Source organism: Malus sylvestris, chromosome 1 (genome assembly GCF_916048215.2).
Source record: "Malus sylvestris chromosome 1, drMalSylv7.2, whole genome shotgun sequence".
In the NCBI taxonomy this organism is placed as follows: domain Eukaryota; kingdom Viridiplantae; phylum Streptophyta; class Magnoliopsida; order Rosales; family Rosaceae; genus Malus; species Malus sylvestris.
The window spans coordinates 927,718-945,945 of NC_062260.1; the positions used below are offsets into that span (position 1 = coordinate 927,718).

The 18,228-nt window shown below is 42.3% G+C and overlaps 2 protein-coding genes across 2 annotated transcripts; one reads left to right on the plus strand and one right to left on the minus strand.

Moving 5' to 3' along the window:
- Positions 1-1,889: 1,889 nt before the first annotated feature.
- Positions 1,890-4,162, plus strand: LOC126621119 (psbP domain-containing protein 2, chloroplastic). The gene is made up of 3 exons (XM_050289505.1): positions 1,890-2,330; positions 2,449-2,604; positions 3,539-4,162. Exons 1-3 carry the CDS (start codon positions 1,980-1,982, stop codon positions 3,839-3,841), a joined length of 810 nt encoding a protein of 269 aa, XP_050145462.1. The 5' UTR covers positions 1,890-1,979; the 3' UTR covers positions 3,842-4,162.
- Positions 4,163-9,021: 4,859 nt separating this feature from the next.
- Positions 9,022-16,814, minus strand: LOC126629017 (uncharacterized). Its single transcript, XM_050298914.1, has 3 exons — positions 16,703-16,814; positions 14,601-15,232; positions 9,022-9,188 (listed from the first exon to the last, which is right to left on the minus strand). The coding sequence occupies exons 2-3, from the start codon at positions 15,226-15,228 to the stop codon at positions 9,022-9,024; spliced, it is 795 nt and encodes a 264-aa protein (XP_050154871.1). The 5' UTR covers positions 15,229-15,232; positions 16,703-16,814.
- Positions 16,815-18,228: the final 1,414 nt, after the last annotated feature.

Below are 18,228 nucleotides of genomic sequence, written 5' to 3' on the forward strand. Positions count from 1 at the left end.
TGTTTTAGACATTATGCATACTTCTCACTTTTCTCCTTAGTCTATGGGTTTTTACCTACCTTAGGTTTTACCAAAGCGAAGTTTTGTGAGTTTTACTACCAATGCTTAGTTTCTTTAAATTTGACTCATTCGCCCGTTGTGCTAACGACTTTATCAACTGTTCTACCTCAACTACTGAATACCTGATGCTAAGTTTTGTTTGAGTATTTACACACTCAAGGGGGAGTGTTGCAGTCTTATTAGATTAAGAATATGATTGTGTAAATCCTAGTGTATCTAGGGATATCTTAGAATATTCCCTTTAGTAGATATTATCCTATTAGAGTTGTAATTCTATTAGAGTAAGGATTTAACCTATCCTACTACTATAAATAAAGGCACAATGGGGTGATACAGCACACACCTCAGAATTAAATCTCTCTATTCTCTCTCTCTTGCCACCAGCCCTCTCTCTCTCTAGTCCTAAATACAGTTCAATAAATTAGGCTTACAACATTATGCATATTATTTTCTAATTTTATATTTTCAACTTGACTAATAATAAGATCTATAATACTATTAGCTTGTGAATTTTCTTTACTATGTAAAATATGATTATGCTTTCTTAATGGAAAATAACAAACTAAACTAGTTTGGTCTAAGGTTATTTTTCTTTATTGTGGTTCACCAATTTCTAAATTTTGGTAATGTATCATAAACTACAATCTACCTTTCTCTAAAGTTATGGCTAACTCGTTTATTAGAAACTCTCTTTCTTCTCTCAAATTCTCTAAAGTATGATCTGTTGCTCTTTTTGCTTCTAATACATTATGTTGTGCTTCTGTGTTCTTATATTTACTAATAAATGAAGGGTGTTCAAGATAACATAGATAAAACTTTTTCTCCTTTGAAGTCTTGCTAATTCTTTTTTAAATATATGCTAATCTTCTCTTTGTCCTAGTTATAGTTGGGTGTCTTGGACAATAGATACCTAGTGGTTGTGGTTGACAAGATCTACAAGGACAATAACGTACTTATAAGGCTTTAGAGGCTGAACTCAGAGGTACGAAGAACTTAGAGGTATCTTGGTTAATATCCAGTTATTTGTATGGCAATCATTCAACTATAACTGAGTGCTCGAACAAAGTCTGATCGTCAGTTTAGTAGGTTAATAATATAGTACAATAATGTTTTCTTGTTTTGGACTAGAAGTCTAATTAAAAGAACACACTAAAAGAAAGAAAAAAAAATTACTTAAGACTTAGAGATTGCTTGAATGTGTACACTTAAACTTTAAGTGATATACAGAAGATAATTACAAAGTGTTTCCAAGAAAAGTTTACAAAGGATGCTAGGAAGGCTTCAGATGCTCTATGCTTAAGTGTTTGCAGATTGAGGTGTGGTAGTGTGTGTAGGTGTTGGAGTTTAACTGTTCATGAGTTGTTTATAGTGAATGAAACTCCATTTTTATACCTATATGGGAGTGCTAGATTACGAAAGAAAAAACTTCACAGATGGATGGTGTAAAATATCTTTAACTTTTTTACACTTGTTTCTAAAGTTTGTCAAAGTTTGTCCCTTTTTTTTTTTTTTTTTTTTTGTGGCTGCCTTGGTTTTGTCCTCTTTTCTTCTTTTGCATTTGCTTTAATAAAGACCATGTAATTTTTTGTGCATGCTTGTCTACTTGCTACAACCACTTTTGTATAACATTTATTTATGTCTGATATCTTTTGTTTCTGATTTTATAAGGGACCAAGCTGTCTAAATACGTTGAAAGATGGTATAATTATTTTTGAAAACTTTTGTCCTAAAGGTTAAATGAAAGTTTCTAAGGACTTTTTATTAATTTCTCAAAAAAATTAGGTTTTAATATTGGATTATTCCCTCGGTACTGTAATGCACTGTGTTGGTTTTGGTTGATTGGCATCCACCGTTAGTAAAGTGCAGTAGTTGGTTTTGGTTGGTTGATTGGCATCCTACCGTTAGTGAGTTGACTACTGATGGCTTTGCACATTTGCGATTGCTCTGCCCTCTCAAACCACCACCACCCAATTCCTCCATTCTTCTCTTCTCCTTCTTCTTCTTCTTGTTCTTCTTCTCCCAAACCCTCCTCCTCCTCGAAAAAACCAATGCCCAGAGCAGCTTGTTTGCTTCTTCAAAGACGCGCTGAATCTCATCCTCCTCCAAATTATTTGAGCAGGAGAAGCCTCGGCCTCTCTGTTGTTGCCATTTTCTTAAATGGGTGTTTGCCCAACCTCCAAAACGCCATTCCTGCTCAGCAATTGGAGCTTCAGAGGTACACCGATTCCGACCAGGGTTTCACCCTCCTCCGCCCATCCTCTTGGTTAAAGGTAAAGTTTCCACCTTATGTACGCATATACATATATATATTACACACACATGTATGAATAGAAGTGCATTTTGTTCTGTGAAATGACATTGACGATGGTAACTTATGGATGGTGTCAGGTTGATAAAGCGGGGGCAACTGTTCTGTTTGAAGAGCCAAACAATGGGAGCAATAATGTTGGCGTTGTCGTCAATCCGGTTCGCCTTACCACACTTGGAGAGTTCGGCAGTCCTCAATTTGTTGCTGATAAGCTTATACAAGCCGAAAGGCGCAAGGTCAGTATTTTTGCTTCCCTGTAATGTCAAATTATGCTGCCTACTATTGTCTTTTATGTCTGAAGTTGATGGTGGATGATGTTTGATTCCCACCTTGTACGTATCATTATCTGATTTTAGATTTGAGAAAAGCAAAAACAAAACCCATTAAATTGCGTGATTCTGTGTTGATATGATTAAATGCTAAAACAAAAACTGCATTTCGGAAACCCAAATGAATTAATGCCTGCTATAATATGATTGAACAGAACATACCAGCGATTTTTTTAACTGGGCGTCCGCATTTTGTTGAGGAATGGAGATTATGCCTATGTGACCCTTTGCATTTCGTTCTTGCATCCTCGAATAGGGTTAGGATAAGAAATGATTTGACTGTGTGAAGGATAAGTGTTTAGGGATGCACGTTTGACATGGAATTGTGTCCACTCAGAGTCTGAGGCGCCTAAAGTAGGCTTTTTCATTTCCAGTAAGCACTATTTTTGTCTTTGTTGGCATAAGAACAAGAACAGTGGATATGTTGATTTGTAACCCTTTTTTTTAAAACAAAAAAAAAAAGAAAGTTTCTTAGTTTTTTTTATATCAAAAGTAGATAAATTCAGGACAGGACCGTAACTGATGGCTGAAGTTTTAATTGTTCCACTCTGAATTTGAACTGCATGATTAAGGTACATGAGCTGTTCGTTGTTACTTGGGTTGGATACGCCCCTTTGGATCTATAAAGACCAAAAGGATAATTAGAATTTGAGGGTTTGAACATAATGATGGCAGTTTTGATCAAAAATACAAGTATGGCTGAATGATCCTGGATTGAACTTACAGTGGCTTCTTTTCTCTCTTTAATGTTATGTTTATATTTATTTTTTGCGTCTCATGTTTCTTGTCTTTGAAGTATTGAAACAGTCTGCTTAAGCACATCTTCTCTGTGTTCATACAGGAAAGTACAAAAGATGTTGTGGTTATTGGATATGCAGAGAGACCAGGCCAGGGTAGCCTTCAAGTATACGAGTTTGAGTATGAAGTCGATAGTACAAGAGGAGGGATGAAGAGGATATTTTCAGCTGCATTTGTGGCCTCAAAGAAGCTCTACCTCGTAAATATTACTTACTCAGATAAACCAGAGAGTCCTCTCGACTCCCATACAAGAACAATGCTAGAGCAAGTTCTTCATTCCTTTTGTCACGGGCCATGTGTTAAAAACAAAGAAAATGCCCAAGACATCATATATCTAAGCCCATGAAGCCATGTCTTCATGGAAGCTTCTGGAACGTCCCGGAGAAATCAAGAACGTGGCGGAGCATTCAAGATCATCTAGGGCATTCCGGAACATTCCACACAAATGTACATATTTAAGCCTCACCTAGAATAATCTAGATTAGGCAAGTTGTATCTAGAACTATGCTAGATATTTTTGGATGTAAGTAGGGGATTCTAGAACCCTCCATTGAGGAGGTGACTTAGGCCTATAAATAGGAGGTAAGGCCATTTGGCCAAACCATCCAAGAATTGTAAGCAATTGTAAAGTTCTCTTAACTTTCAATACAAAGCTTCCTTTCTCCCATCTTTTAAGTGATCTTAGCATTCTCCAAGCTATCTTAGCTTTCTTTGTGATTCGATCCGGGGAAGCGAGGCTTCGAAGGCTTACTTAGCTTGTTCATCGAGGTATTCAAGTCTAAGTGCCGCACGGGCGGAAGGCTTAAAGAGTCATCCCGTGACAGCTGGTATCAGAGCCAAGCTCGTGAATCACTTGAAGGAAAGTAGGATATGGCAAGTGGAGAGATGGTGTCCGGAGTCTCCGACCTAAGGGAGCGTACTGCCGAGGTCCAAGACGTTGCCAAGAGCAAGCCAAAGTTAAAGGACTTGCAAGCATCGATGGAGACCATGGAAGAGCGACTCGAGAAGGTGGAACGAACCATACTCGAGTTCGATACTCGACTTGATGAGGACGTTGTCGACAAGGAGGAAATCCAAACCATGGTGGACAATGGTAAGGATGAACTGCGTGGCTTGGTGGAAGGGCTACGAGATGAGCTCCTTGGCGCTCTCAACACCATGGCAGACAAGATGCGGAGGGAAGTCCAGGTTCACCTTGACAACATAGAGGCAAGGTTTGTGGCGCTTCAAGAAGAGATAAAGGACACAAGGGAACTTAAGGGAGATGTGGCGTTTTGTAAAGAAGCAGTCGTGAAGCAATTCGTGCAAGGGCCGAGGGAAATCAAGGCGTTGGACTCCAAGGTAATCGACTCCTTTAAACCCAAATCCTATAATGGGAAGAGGGAAGCAAAGGAGCTCGACACATTCGTGTGGAACGTGGAGCGATACTTCAAGTACCTGAAGCTTGAAGATGACGAGTCCAAAATCTCAACGGCAACCATGTTCTTAGCTGACAATGCCCTTATGTGGTGGCGTCGTCGGAGCATGGAGATTGAGCAAGGTACGTTCTCTCTCACCACTTGGGATGAATTTAAGAAAGATCTTATGTTGCACTTCTATCCCCAAAATGCCAAGTACGAAGCCAAGGAGAAACTAAGGTGGCTCAAGCAAACGGGGAGCGTCAAAGACTATGTCAACGCCTTCGTGAGCTTGTTATTCGAGGTGCCCAACATGTTAGAGGAAGACAAGCTCATGTACTTCATGAGTGGACTGCAAAATTGGGCAAAACTCGAACTACAAAGGAGACACGTGCAAACATTGTCTGATGCCATTGCCGCTGCCGAATCCTTGATTGAGTTTAAATCAAGCCACCAAGGCGATTCCAAGTCCACGGGGAAGAGGGGTAACCATGAGAGAAGTGGGGGAGAACATAAGCCGAAGGACAAGGCCGAGACAAGCAAACCGAAGGAGAAAAAAGCCGATAAGCATGACAAAGGCAAGGGTAAGTCTTGGCAACCCACTTGTTACCTATGCGACGGCCCTCACATGATGCGAGATTGCCCACAAAAGAAGGCCCTTAAGGCCATGGCTTTCAAGGAGGACAAGGCCGAAGAGAGTAACGATGCAACGATGGGATGCATCCGTCTACTGAATGCCATCCAGACAACCCTCCCACAACCTAAGGCTCAAGTTGGGGGAGGATCATTGTTCGTCGACGTCAAGACTGGTGACAAGACAACGCGTGTGTTGGTGGATACGGGAGCAACACACAACTTCATGACGTCGGAGGAAGCCACAAGGCTTGGCCTCCGAGTCACAAAGGAGCCTGGTAGCGTGAAGACGGTAAATTCTGCTGCCACCCCCATTGTTGGAGTTGCGCGCAATGTACAAGTAGACATTGGCACATGGAAGGGAAAGATCGACTTCACCGTAGTCAAGATGGACGACTATGGCGTAGTCATTGGGTTAGAGTTCATGGACAAGGTACGAGCCTTTCCCATTCCCTTCTACAATATTTTCTGTATCCTGGCCGACGGAAGACAACCTTGCCTGGTGCCATTGGAAAGGCAAGCCAAGAAGTGTACCCAGCACTTGCCTGGAGACGAATCGAAGACGGCGATGGTGACCAGATATGGAGCGTTTGAGTATAAAGTCATGCCATTTGGTCTGACCAATGCCCCCGCAACATTCTGCACATTGATGAACAAGGTATTCCATCCTTATCTTGACAAGTTTGTCGTGGTTTACATTGATGATATCGTTGTCTATAGCAAGACATTGGAGGAGCACGTCAAGCACTTGCGCATAGTGTTCAAGACCCTTCGGGAGCATGAACTCTATGTCAAGAAGGAGAAATGCTCCTTTGCCACAAAAGAAGTAGAATTTCTCGGCCACAAGATAAAGGAGGGGAAACTTATGATGGAAAAGGGCAAGATCAAGGCCATTCAAGAGTGGGAACCGCCGACCAAGGTACCAACACTACGATCCTTTCTGGGGCTAGCCAACTACTATCGGAGATTCATAAAAGGGTATTCAGCTATAGCGGCACCCTTAACAGACCTTCTTAAGAAAAACAAGGCATGGGAATGGACGGACCGGTGTCAAGAGGCCTTTGAGAGGTTGAAGAAGGCCCTAATGGAGGAGCCTGTACTAAGGTTGCCTGACCTTAGTAAGCCATTCGAGTTGCACACTGATGCTTCTGACTTTGCCATAGGAGGAGTGTTGATGCAAGAGGGACATCCGATAGCCTATGAAAGTCGCAAGCTAAACAATGCCGAGAAGAGGTACACGACCCATGAAAAGGAGATGACCGCCATCGTCCATTGCCTTAGAGTTTGGAGGCATTACTTGCTTGGTACCCCATTCATCATCAAGACGGACAACGTCGCCACTAGCTACTTTCAAACCCAACAAAAGCTCACACCTAAGCAAGCAAGGTGGCAAGAGTTCTTAGCGGAGTTTGATTACAAGCTAGAGTACAAGCAAGGAAATGAGAACGTGGTGGCCGATGCTCTAAGTAGACGAGTAGAGTTAATGGCTACGGTACTCAAGCCGCAAAGCCATCTCTTGGGCCGTGTCCGAGAAGGTTTATCACATGACGTCCAAGCCAAGAACATTGTGGAGTTTGTCAAGGATGGGAAGACAAGAAGGTTTTGGCTTGAGGACGGCTTGCTATACACCAAGGGCAAGCGGATCTATGTCCCAAAGTGGGGAAGCTTAAGGAAAGAAATCCTTAAGGAGTGCCATGACTCAATGTGGGCAGGACATCCTGGCACTCACCGCACGTTGGCTTTGGTGAGCGATGCTTATTATTGGCCACAAATGCGGGATGATGTAGATTCATACGTGAAGACTTGTCTTGTATGCCAACAAGACAAAGTGGAACAAAAGCAACCGGGAGGACTGTTGGAACCACTTCCCACCCCATCAAGACCATGGGAGTGTTTAACCATGGATTTCATCACACATTTGCCCAAGTCTGATGGATGTGGATCTATCTTCATCGTGGTCGATAGATTCACCAAGTATGCCACTTTCATACCCGCACCTGTGGAGTGCACAGCCGAAGTAGCTGCACGCTTGTTTCTAAAGCACGTGGTGAAGTATTGGGGTGTTCCGAGGAGCATAGTCAGTGATCGAGATGCTCGCTTCACGGGTAGATTTTGGAAGGAGCTCTTCAAACTACTTGGCTCGAAGTTAGACTTCTCCACAGCTTTTCATCCCCAAACTGATGGACAAACGGAGCGGGTTAATGCATTGTTGGAGACTTATTTGCGGCACTATGTTAGTGCCAATCAACGAGATTGGGCTAAGTTACTTGATGTTGCCCAATTCTCTTATAACTTGCAACATTCGGAGTCGACGGGGAAAAGTCCGTTCGAGTTGGCTATAGGGCAACAACCCTTGACCCCGAACACGGTCGTGACTGGCTACACGGGGAATAGTCCAGCCGCTTTCAAAACCGCTAAGGAGTGGCAATTAGCCCACGAACTTGCTCGAGCTTATTTGGAGAAGGCTTTAAAGAAGATGAAGAAATGGGCGGATCGCAAGCGAAGGAATGTGGAGTTCCAAACTGGCGACCAAGTCTTTGTGAAGCTCAATGCGTCTCAGCACAAGAGTACTCGTGGCTTGCACAAGAGCTTGTTGCGGAAATATGAGGGACCATTCCCTATCATCAAGAAGGTTGGCAAAGCCGCGTATGTTGTAGAACTCCCACCCCGCCTCAAGTTTCACCCGGTGTTCCATGTGAGCAACTTGAAGCCTTATCATGCGGACGATGAGGAACCAAGTCGAGGTGAGTCTCATCGAGCACCCCCTTTGATGACGGAGGCATTTGACAAAGAAGTGGAGAGCATTGAAGCCAAGCGTGTCGTGGTGCGACCAAGACAACCAAAGCATGTGGAGTACTTTGTCAAATGGAAGGGGCTACCATACTCCGAAGCAACATGGGAGAAAGAGACGTCCTTATGGCAATATAAGGACTTGATTCAGACATTCGAGAGGCAAGAGTCGACGAGGACGTCGACGGCTTAAGTGGGGGAGGATGTCACGGGCCATGTGTTAAAAACAAAGAAAATGCCCAAGACATCATATATCTAAGCCCATGAAGCCATGTCTTCATGGAAGCTTCTGGAACGTCCCGGAGAAATCAAGAACGTGGCGGAGCATTCAAGATCATCTAGGGCATTCCGGAACATTCCACACAAATGTACATATTTAAGCCTCACCTAGAATAATCTAGATTAGGCAAGTTGTATCTAGAACTATGCTAGATATTTTTGGATGTAAGTAGGGGATTCTAGAACCCTCCATTGAGGAGGTGACTTAGGCCTATATATAGTGGGTGCCCCAACTCCTTACACCTCAAATCCATTACCCAAAAGCTATAGGGTACGTCGTATCATAAATATTTTATTAAAACGGAACAAGGTTTGGAATTGGCTACTTCACTGCTTTTATTTGATGTGATAGACAAATCTAGTTGTTGACTCTTTTTGCTATTTCAATTAATGTCGCAGTCGTGTCCCTGTGTTTTATTCTAGGGTATCACAGCACTTTGAAAATGACTTTACCGTCTGTGGCAGCCATAATATTCTCCTGGTCATCCCGCCTAACTTCTATGGACTTGTTTTGCAGCACTACCACAGTCTCGCATAAAACATTCTGGGTTTCCATTACATTACCAAGGGTGTTACTGTTGAAGGCCACCCGTCCTTCAATTTCGTAAATTTTGTTTTGCATCATTAACATTTGATTTTGCAACCACAAACCACTTTCGGTTGCAGGGGAACAATGGTTAAATGAATGGTAAAACGCATTATTGATGGAGTCTGAAAGGGATTCAACTGCCAGCAGAGTAGGGTTTACAGAAAATTGAAATGGTGGCCTAGCCATTTTGAAGATTTGGGAAGGGAGAGAAGTAGAAATTGAAGGGAGTAACTTTGTGAAGTAAATTGGAGGAAGTAACTTTGTGTAGAGACAATACCTTGTATTTAAACTATGCGAAGTAAATAGCTCTGCAACATTGCAACTGCCTCCTGGGAAAATGATAATTGTAGCCATTCACACTGTTTGCCGATGGATTGAATTGATGGGAAATTGAAACGACTGAGTTTGCAGCTTTTAAGGGGGAAGCAATGATAAACGGGCCTTGGGAAGCAAATAGATGGTTAGGGACAGAGTAAAGAGATATAGATGCATGCAGAGAGATTTTTCACGTCACATCAAATGGTACATCACGTGTTTTTATAAAAATAATGACTTATGTGTGTTAAAAGGATAATTGTTGTGGTCTATTTTATCTAACAGAGAGAGTAGGGCCGGCGGCAGAGAGAGGAGAGAGATGTGTGTTTGTAGAATTGTAGGGGAATGTGTGTGTTGTTATCCCTCCTACAGTGTGCCTTTATTTATAGTAGTAAAGGGAGAGAAGATATTCCTTCTTCTCCAAGTAATACAAGTTGTAATAGGAAAGGATAACTAGAATCAAATCTTATCTAGGATTTACACAGTCATACTTAAACTGGGAATGTTTACAACACTCCCCCTTGAGTGTGTAAATACTCAAGGTAGATTCAGCATCATGCAGAAGTTGAGGAAGTCGACTCGTTGGCACTGATTCCAAGGAACAACGCTTATTCTCTATAAGGTAGGAATTTGCATAAGTAGTAAGTCTCACTAAAAAACCCTAAGGCTATGGCAAAAACCCGAGTAGGGACAAAATCCATAGTCTAAGGAAAAATGCATGAGAAATGCAAAGTCAAAAGAAACGTCTACAGGACGTCATCAGGGATATGACCAGCCCAAGGTGGGTGCCTCGTTAAAACCTAGTTAGGTAGCAAAAACCCAGTGGGAAAAATGCTCCTAATCGTAGGGAAAAATAGTACATTAAGATCAAGCAAGTATCTAGAAGATACTCCCCCTGAGTTTGACATAATTCCAAAGAGAAATAGCAAAGTTACAACTCAGAAAGTTTACGCATACCAATTCCATGAACAAGCTTCTGAAACGTCGCCTTCGGTAGTGATTTGGTGAAGAGGTCGGCCAGATTGTCTTGTGATCGGATTTGCGTGACTTCAATCTTCTGATGCTCTTGTTGTTGATGTGTAAAGAAGAACTTCGGCACAATATGCTTGGTGCTGTCTCCTTTGATGTAACCCTTCTTGAGTTGTTCGATGCAAGCTGCGTTGTCTTCAAAAATCATCGTCGGGGCATTAACGGCGGGATGAAGATCACAGGAGCTTCGAATATGGCCCACTACTGCTCTCAACCAAAAGCATTCCCGAGTTGCTTCATGTAAGGCGAGAATTTCAGCATGGTTAGACGAAGTGGCAACTAAGGTCTGTTTAGTTAACCTCCAAGATATTGCGGTGCCTCCAACGGTAAAGACATAACCCGTTTGAGAACGCGCCTTGTGCGGATCAGATAAGTATCCAGTGTCGGCATAACCAACAAGGCGAGAATCAACCCGATGAGCATAGGGTGCGGCATCACTCGAGGATTCGTAGGGATAGAATAAGCCCAAATCCGTAGTACCCTTAAGGTAACGGAAGATGTCTTTCACGCCAGTCCAATGTCTGCATGTTGGTGCATTGCTGTATCTTTCCAAAAGATTAACAGCGAAGGAGATGTCGGGTCTAGTGCATTGAGCTAAGTACAATAAAGCGCCTATCGCACTTAGATAAGGAACTTCAGGCTCCAAAATCTCTTCATCATCCTCCTTCGGACGGAAGGGATCTCGCTTTGCATCTAGCGTACGAACGACCATAGGAGTACTCGAAGGCTTCACTTTATCCTCATTAAAACGGCGCAACACCTTCTGGGTGTAGTTCGATTGATGTACTAAGATTCCATCCAAACAATGCTCTATCTCGAGATCGAGACAGTATCGAGTCTTACCTAGATCTTTCATCTCAAATTCCGACTTCAGGTGCGAAGCAGTTCTCGTGAGCTCTTTAGGAGTTCCGATGAGATTCATGTCATCGACATATACTGCAACAATCGCAAATCCGGAATGTGACTTCTTAATGAACACACAAAGGCATAGTTCGTTATTCACATATCCCTGACTAGTCAAATACTCACTCAAACGGTTATACCACATTCTTCCGGATTGTTTCAAACCGTATAGTGAACGCCTCAGCAGAATTAAGAGCGTGTTCCAGGGTTTGGAAATATTTGAACCAGTCAATGTAAGTCCTTCGGGAACTTTCATATAAATTTCCGTATCAAGATCCCCATAGAGATACGCGGTTACTACGTCCATCAGCTGCATATCCAGTTTTTCGGAAACTACCAAACTGATAAGGTATCGAAAAGTAATCACATCCATAACGGGTGAGTAAGTTTCGTCATAGTCAATCCCGAGGCGTTGTGAGAAACCCTGTGCTACAAGACGAGCTTTGTAACGCACAATTTTGTTCTTCTCATTACGCTTCCGAACGAAAACCCACTTGTAGCCAATGGGCTTCACATGTGGAGGAGTAGGAACTACAGGTCCAAACACCTTACATTTCGCAAATGAATCAAGTTCGACTTGGATTGCTTGTTTCCAGTTTGACCAATCAGCTCTACGTCGACATTCATCAACGGAACGCGGTTCAATGTCATCGCTCAACATAATCTCAGTAGCTACTGCAAATGCTAATGCATCGTCGACAATCATCTCATTTCTACGCCACACATCATCTAAGCTAGCATAATAGACCGAAATCTCACGATTCTCGGGAGGAGGATTCGTCTCTTCAAGGACGCTTCCATAATCTAGAATTTCCTCATGAGTTGGGTAAAATGAGTAAGCGATAGTCGGATTCACGGTGGGCTCTTCAGGACCTTGTGCCGTGGTTTTCCTCTTCCGGGGGTGTGAATCCTTTGAACCAAGGGGTCTGCCACGCTTTTGTGTAGGGGCAGATGATTGGCTAGCCGCTAATGTACGTGGATCACCAGAATTGGCGTCCCGGGCTTCCAGGAGGGTAGTCCGTCGTACATTTGGTACATCTATCTTTGCAGGCGTATTCGCAGCTGGAATATGTGATCTTGTCACGCGTACTAGATCGGTGAAAGCATCTGGCATGCTCTGAGCTATGCTCTGGAGATCTAATATGCGCTGCACTTTAGCTTCAGACTGAGCGGTGCGGGGATCTAAATGAGACAAAGTGGGAGTCGTCCACGTTAATTCGCGTCGTTCATTAGGAACATTGACGTTCTTTTCTCCCCCTAACGACGAGAAGACTGTCCCATAGAAGTGACAATCTGCGAAACGAGCGGTAAACAGATCGCCTGTCAAAGGTTATAAGTAACGAATAATCGAAGGAGAATCATATCCGACATAGATTCCCATCCTTCGCTGAGGCCCCATTTTTGTACGTAAGGGCGGCGAGATCGGCACATAGACCGCACAACCAAAAACGCGCAGATGCGATATGTCGGGTTCGCATCCGATGACCAACTGAAGGGCACTAAATGGTTGTGTCGCAACAGGCCTCAGGCGGACCAACTTTGCTGCGTGTAATATTGCATGGCCCCAAGCAGCGATCGGGAGCTTGGTACGTATGACCAACGATCGAGCAATCATTTGTAAACGCTTAATGAAAGCATCTGCCAGGCCGTTCTGGGTGTGAACATGGGGTACAGGATGTTCAACTTCAACCCCAACCGACATGCAATAGTCATCAAAAGTTTTAGATGTGAATTCTCCAGCATTATCCAATCGAATAGATTTGATCGGATAATCAGGGTGGTGAGCCCTGAGCTTGATAACCTGAGCCAACAGTTTGGAGAATGCAGCGTTCCTTGTGGACAACAAGCACACGTGTTACCAACGTGTAGAAGCGTCAACCAAAACCATAAAATATCTAAATGGTCTGCAGGGAGGTTGAATCGGTCCACAAATGTCCCCCTGAATCTGTTGTAGAAAAATGGGAGGATTCGAACGAATCTTGTCATAAGAAGGCTTAGTAATAAGCTTTCCCATAGAACATGTTTGACATGCGATTTCATGGATCGAACCTAAGCTTCGGGTTAGTGGATGCCCGTGTGAAGTTTTGAGGATACGGCGCATCGCTATTCGTCCAGGATGTCCCAAACGATCGTGCCAAAGTGTAATTTCGTGCGCGGTCCCTGTGGTAAGGCCGGCCACATAGTGGCATTCTATGGGGCGTATGGTCGTAGTATACAGACCACTCGGGCTACGCTCCATCTTCTCTAGAATACGCTTCTGGCCATATTCGTAGGAAGTGACGCACAGAAATTCAACTATGTTTTCTACGTGGGTTTCAGCGTGGTAATTGTTATCTCTAATGTCCTTGAAACTTAGCAACGTTCTTCCGGAACGTGGAGAATAGAGTGCCTCAACAATGGTCAAGAGTGTACCATTGGACAACGTTATACGTGCCTTACCGTATCCTTCGATCAGGTTGGATGGGCCTGAGAGGGTTGTCAGAGGTGCATTCTTAGGTACGAAGTTAGTGAAATAGATGCGTTCACGCAAAACAGTATGCGTGGTTGCACTATCTGCCAGATAACTAACTTTCCCACTAGTCATACCTAGAATGAAAAATTAATTTGAATCGGTCACATGCATAAAAGTTTATAAAAACAAGTATCAATTCAAAATAATTTCATTTATTCAAGGATTAAAAACTTAATATCCAAAATAAATCGCCAACTAATAATCCAAAAACATAAAGGAAAATTGTTCAAAATCAACCAAAAATAAGGTGGTGTTCGGCCACTAGGTGGAATTCGGCCCCAATTGTCTTATTTTAACTGAAAAATAAGTCTATGTCTAAGATTCTAATCTTCCCTAGGAGTGGTATCCTCCTGAAAGTCAGAAACCCCCATCTTTGTAGTCTCCGATTCGTCCACTTGCATGAAGTTTGATTCAAACTTCTTACGACGAGAATGATATTCATCTACAACCTTCTTGGGAGCACGACAAATACGGGACCAATGGTCCTTTGAACCACAACGATAGCACATATCGTCATTCATTGTGGCAGGTGTTTTGCCCTTATTCTTGAAGTTCGGGGCCTTGGGAGCGAGGTTTGGGCGCTTCTGGGCTTTGTTTCCTCCTTTGGATGGGCCTTGGCTCTGTTGACCTTGGTGGGATGGCTTCTGGCCACCCTTACCATGCCTCTGATTAGTGCTATAATGTGCTTCAGGCACAGCAGTAGCCCCAGTAGGTCGAGCTTGATGATTCTTCATCAACAGCTGATTCTGCTTTTCAGCAAGAAGTAAAACAGAGATCAAATCCGAGAACTTAGTGAACTTCTGAGCTCTATATTGTTGCTGCAGGACAATATTAGAAGCAGAGAAGGTCGAGTAGGTCTTCTCCAGGAGATCCTCTTCAGTCAAAGTTTCATTGCAAAACTTGAGAAGTGATCGGATTCGACAAACTTCAGAATTATATTCATTCACAGACTTAAAGTCTTGGAAGCGTAAGTGCTGCCAGTCGTGTCTTACTTCAGGCAAGAATATGTCCTTTTGGTGATCGAAACGATCAGCCAAAGCGACCCATAATGCACGTGGATCTTCCTCAGCAAGGTACTCAGTTTGCAGAGCGTCATGGATATGTCTTCGGATGAAGATCATAGCAGTGGCTTTTTCAGCTTCGCCAACAGGTTTATCTGTTGCTTCTTCAATAGCAGGACGCAAGTTCTTTGCAGTGAGGTGGAGCTTCACATCTTGAACCCACTTGAGGTAGTTCCTTCCAGAGACCTCCAAAGCGGTGAAGTCGAGTTTGTTCAAATTCGACATGTTCCTATCACAAATAGATGGACAAGATGTGGTTAGTGTAATGGAGAAAAATCAATCCATTCACATAGGAGTAGAACATACAGGTTCTAATAGACATGTATTGGTTTAATTTTGCATGAAAAACTTCGGGTTTTCATGGGTGATATGTTTAAGTGAAAACTTCGGGTTTTCAAACAAGGCATGTTTATAAGAAACTTCGGGTTTCAAAGTAATTATGAAATTCAGGTTCATATATTCCTGCAGGCAAACACAAATATATATGCAACAGATATATGCAAAAATATAACCTTTAGGTGTATAATTATAATTGAATTAATTTATTTGGTCTTCGGGGCCAAATTAAAGTGTGGGTGAAAATATAAAACCCATATTATTTAAAAGTATTAAATAATAAAATCTCGGGGCCTAAAAATATAGGCCGAGTACCCTTGGGTGAGGGCTGCATGCCCATGGGGTGAGAAGAGGGGAATGGGCTGCTGTGTGCAGCCCTAAAAATTTTTTTTTTCGTCAGCCCAAGACAGTGGGCAGAGGAATTGTTCGAGTGGCAGGCCCTAAATGATGGGATGGATCCAAAGTGGCCCGTGCAAGGGCAGTGATCCAGTGTTGCGAACAGAACATCAAAGCCCAAAGGGCTGATGTTAAGGCCGTGTGCAGCTAAGCCTTAATGGGCTCGGGTCAGAACCAGGAACACCCCAGCGTTTGCTGGGAACGGTTACCGGAGCGCCGCCACTGCAGGTGGCCGTGTTCTGGGTGGCTATCGATCGTGGGAAACACGGGGGTCCAACTGGGGAACCAAATATGAATGGAGATTGGAGAAATCTCGACGTTATATCAACCAAACCCTAGAAAATTTCAATCGGATTTATGAAAAATTCCGATGAGATCTCAGCAAATCTCAGACCATAGGACACCGTGGACGATCTGTAGATTGTCTGAGTAGGCTAGGCACGGCGACAGGCCGTGCAGTACGGTGATGGATGGGTGGCGACACCTGCTGGGTGTCGAGTTTAGGGTTTGGACGAGGAGCAGAAGCTCCAGCCGTGATCTTGGGCTCGGAGGATCGATGCAGGCTGCAGGCCTGGTGAGGAAACCGAGCTGGGCCATCGCAGGCTGCGGGCCTGGTGGCTTGCGGCTTGCATGGTGCAAGTGCACGGGTTCGAAGAACCCTAATTCCCAAATCGCAAAAAAAAAAAAATTCAATTAAAATATAATTATATGCATGTGGAATTCAATGAATCACATATTTACGTTGATGCATATGCAAATAGTAGTTTCAATGCATGTACATATGTAAGATTCAATTCATGGTAAATATCAAATTCACATAATTGTAGCAATTTTGATTATGAAGCATACACAATTTATGTAGAATCTAAAATACGTAAAACGCAAAGTTGGGTCATGCATCATGGTGAATGTTCATGCTATCAGGGCTTGCAAAATATCGAGTTAAAAACCGTTGTTTGGAAAGAACCTGATTGCGTGATGATATGGATGAACTGGTTTGATGCAGAAAAAAAATCTCCAACGTCAGATTCCTAAGCGCAGCGGTAGGAGCGTGCTGATAACATGTTGTGGTCTATTTTATCTGACAGAGAGAGTAGGGCCGGCGGCAGAGAGAGAGAGAGGAGAGAGATGTATGTTTGTAGAATTGTAGGGGAATGTGTGTGTTGTTATCCCTCCTACATTGTGCCTTTATTTATAGTAGTAAAGGGAGAGAAGATATTCCTTCTTCTCCAAGTAATACAAGTTGTAATAGGAAAGGATAACTAGAATCAAATCTTATCTAGGATTTACACAATCATACTTAAACTGGGAATGTTTACAACAATAATAACTTAAAAATTAAAAATTTTCATCACTTACATAAAAACACGTGATGTGCCATCTGTGTTCCCTGTAAGATGTGTTAAAAGGTCGACTAAATGAGATACTCCATAACTGTATTTGGTCTACTCATTGTTATTTGAATTCGAAATATGACGGGGTTCACTGTTAAAGATGGCTCGAGCTATTTAGCACAGAAGCTAACACAGAGTTACCTTAGGTGGACTAAATGCTGTACTCCATAACTGTTTGATTTTTAAGCATCCAAGTTATGTTCTGTTTAGAGAGAATTTAATTTTTTTAGTTGAGGATTATGTTTGATTTTTAGAAATTAATAAAAAAAATCAGAGTGCTATTGACGGGCCGTTGTGGTGGTGTGGTGATCCATGGCGGCTGTTCGGGAGGAAGTGCAAAGAGGAAAAAAGTTTGGAGAAGAGGAGAAGGCGATAGATGTAGGTGGTGGCCCTAATTTTTTTAATTTTGTTTTGGTTTTTTTTTATGTTGCTGACCACCTGTTTGATAGTAAAGATTTATCATTCTTTGCTTTAGTCTCTAAAAATTTGAGTATGACTGAATTGAAATGTATTATCGTTCTTTAAAAATAAACATTGACATGTACCAACACAATTTATTCTCAAATTAAAATGTACACAATTTATTCTCAAACTAAAACGTACATGTGCTAAATTAGATGTATTCATATCAAATTAAACTATATGCTTACTAACTTGAAACATACATGTTCCGAATGAAAATGTACCCATATTAGCTTGAAACATACCGATAAGTTTTAGGGTTACACATAATTTGCCGTCAACTTTTTACATACCAAAATTATGATAATATAAATGTACCAGTAGCTTGGTATGTATCCAAACAAAAAATAAAGAACATATCAAAATACTAATTTGTACACAAGTTTGGATTACATAACATACCAATAATATACCAAATTATTGGTATGCTATTTTTTAATATATATATATATATATATATATATATATATATATATATATATATATATACGGGGAGCTTAAGGGAAGGGATCCCCATTTTTTGAAAAAAATGGGGATTAGGTGTGGGGCCCACTCCACATCGAATTTCAATGATCCGAACCGTCTATTTTGTTAGTCTCGATTCATAGATCATCCTTGCAAAAAATTAGCTAAATTG

Coding starts and splice junctions, on each gene's coding strand:
- LOC126629017 (XM_050298914.1), bottom strand. CDS start 15,228: ATGTCGAATTTGAACAAACTCGACTTCACCGCTTTGGAGGTCTCTGGA. Junction 9,189..14,600: donor TAGCACTAATCAGAGGCATG/GTAAGGGTGGCC, acceptor ACGAAATTGAAG/GACGGGTGGCCTTCAACAGT.
- LOC126621119 (XM_050289505.1), top strand. CDS start 1,980: ATGGCTTTGCACATTTGCGATTGCTCTGCCCTCTCAAACCACCACCAC. Junction 2,331..2,448: donor GCCCATCCTCTTGGTTAAAG/GTAAAGTTTCCA, acceptor GGATGGTGTCAG/GTTGATAAAGCGGGGGCAAC. Junction 2,605..3,538: donor TACAAGCCGAAAGGCGCAAG/GTCAGTATTTTT, acceptor GTGTTCATACAG/GAAAGTACAAAAGATGTTGT.